This window comes from Hevea brasiliensis, chromosome 7, assembly GCF_030052815.1.
Source record: "Hevea brasiliensis isolate MT/VB/25A 57/8 chromosome 7, ASM3005281v1, whole genome shotgun sequence".
Lineage (NCBI taxonomy): Eukaryota > Viridiplantae > Streptophyta > Magnoliopsida > Malpighiales > Euphorbiaceae > Hevea > Hevea brasiliensis.
The window spans coordinates 6220694-6223244 of record NC_079499.1 but is presented as its reverse complement, the minus strand read 5'-3'; the positions used below and the strand labels follow the sequence as shown (position 1 = coordinate 6223244).

General features: G+C 40.0%; 1 protein-coding gene across 1 annotated transcript; it reads left to right on the top strand.

The window, feature by feature from the left end:
* The first annotated feature begins 1577 nt into the window (after positions 1-1577).
* On the top strand, positions 1578-2180 carry LOC131181630 (uncharacterized). The gene has a single exon (XM_058150492.1). The coding sequence runs from the start codon at positions 1578-1580 to the stop codon at positions 2178-2180; it is 603 nt and encodes a 200-aa protein (XP_058006475.1).
* Positions 2181-2551: the final 371 nt, after the last annotated feature.

Below are 2551 nucleotides of genomic sequence, written 5' to 3'. Positions count from 1 at the left end.
AAATCTCAAACCAAAACGTGATTGTGCTTGAAATTCTCTGCGTGTCCAGCTATGCATTTATCTTCTCACATTTGATATCACATTCTCAGTGCTGTGTCAGACATGTAGAAATATTTATTTGTGCATATAAAGATAGATAGACTTGTTTAAAATAAAATAAAAAAAGGGAGAAAACAGGTTCAGAGAAAGTACACTGAAGTAGAAAAGCCCGGGACTCAAGAGAACTTAAAAACCTCTGCCACATGGAATCATCACTCTCTCTCCTCTGTTTCGGTTCACGACACCGCCAAAACAAACCCACTCTCTCTTTCCGGCGAAATATACCCTAACCATCAAACCTTTCGTCTCTCCTTTCCTCTTCCACTCTTACCACACCGAAAAATCAGTGTTCAAATTCATCATTTTTTTTTGTCAATGGCTCGCGCCAAACGAAAGTCCCCTGTTGCTGCGGCTGCTTCATCTTCGTCCTCAGCCTCCGACGATGTCCTTGTCGCCATATTGCGAAAGAAATTGAAAGGGAAGAAAAACCTATCTGCATCGAAATCAGCTGGTGAGTCCTCCGAACCATCCAAGGGTGTCGAACCCACTATCTCGACGCCAGAAAAGAAAAAGAAGCGACAAAAGCAAGGGATTGATACCCAACTAAAAATGCGTACCGTAAAATCTTCAGGTTCAGTGGATAAAGCACTGTTGGATTGCAAATTTATCAAATTGGAGTACTTTAATCAGGTAAATTTTCAATTCAAAGAGCTTTTTGAGTTTCAAGGATGGATGGATGTTTGTTAATGTACAGATGCGTATTACTTTAGGCTTGTTCAAGAGTTTTATAGGACTTTGAGAATAGTTGATGATGAGGACATATTTGAGGTAGTGTTGAATGACAGTGTCTATGGTGTCTCTGTTGAATTGATAGTTACGGCTTTAAACTTGCCAAATGATGGAAATAAAATTTCCACACATAAGGATGTTGCTAGGGTGGCAGGATTTAATTTGGTTGAGTTTGAAAACGAAGTGTTCCCTGTTAATAGTGCCACAAATGAAAAGTCCACTAGCACAAAAGCCCTTCAACACATCAAAATCATTCACATATGGTGAACTACATTTTCTGTCCTAAATCTGGTAGTTATGGTTATTTGAGTCACGTAGACATGTGTATTATGTGGCACATTGTGAATAAAGTAAGGATGAATTTGGCTTACTTGATTTTCAAAAACATGTGCAAAGCTTATGGGATTGGAAAACTGTCGTATGCACATCTTTTGACTGCTGTGTTTAAAGAGGTCAATGTGAATGTCTCTAAGGAAAACTCTAGGACTGATTTGATTGTGCTCAGAGAAATCCACTCTGACACTGATGGAAGAAAGAAAAGGTTTGAAAAGAGTGGTTCCTCTTCTGCTAAGGTTGGCTCTGATTCTGCTAGTGAATTTTTGAGTGAGATTCAAAGGCTAAAAGTTGCTGTTAATGATCAATTTAGTTCAACCCATCAGTCCATTGAACTGTTGTGAAAATATGTGGATGTGGTTGACTACAAAGTGAGTCACCTGCTCACTCAAAATGAGGAATTGAAGAGGCTAATTATGGATCTTCAGCAGGTCAAGGAAACTAGTTTTCCAACCAAAGTTGAGGCTGCTACTCAAGTCTCTGCTGATAAGGGTGAGAGTAATAAGGTTGGTGAGTCTCCAGCTGCTATGGCACATGAAAGTGAGCAAGTGGCTGAACCTGAGCCTGAACCTGCAGTAGAAGCCCCTGTTGAGCATGCTAGTGACCAGGTCATTGAACCTGAAATTGAGCCTGCAACTGATGTCCCTATTGAACATGAAAAGACTGTAGAACCCAAAATTGAGCCACCTGTTGAACCTCAAAGTGCACCACCTGTTGACATTACTGCTGCCCCTATACAGCAGAAGGAAGCTTCTCTCAAGGATCACCAAGAGAGTGCTCCAACTCAGCTATCTGCAGCTGCTGCCCCTGCAGCCACAAAAGGTAAGAAACGGTACAAGTCAACTATGTCCAATCCATATCAGACACTAGCTGCTGCCCTTCAACCACCATCTGATGAAGATGAGTCACCGAAGGATGATCAATTGGCTGACCAAGCACCTCAGCCCCCTGTTATTAAACTCCCTAGGAAGAAGATGGTGCCTTCCAAATCCACTTGCAGAAGTAAAAGACTTAAATAGCATCTCATCTGGATTTTTAGTTTACTATCTGCATAATTAGTTTACTAGTCTGTTTGCTACTATTGGTTTTTAGTTTGCTACTGTCTACTTTACTGCGTTTACATTTGGGCTAACATGATTCTTTTTGGGTTATTTTCTCCTGTTTCCTTTTTGATTAATGACAAAAAGGGGGAGAATGGATATGGATATGTGAATATGTGTTTATACTTGTGTTGATGGACATGGAAATGTGGAAATGTGTTGATATACTTGTGAAGTGTGCTCATATGTGAATATGTGTTGATACTTGTGTTGATGGATATGTGTTTATACTTGTGTTTATACTTGTGAATTGTGAATATGCTTTATAGCATAAACTCAGGGGGAGCTTA

Bases quoted from the DNA above. Each gene is read 5' to 3' on its own strand.
- LOC131181630 (XM_058150492.1), top strand. From the start codon at position 1,578: ATGGATCTTCAGCAGGTCAAGGAAACTAGTTTTCCAACCAAAGTTGAG.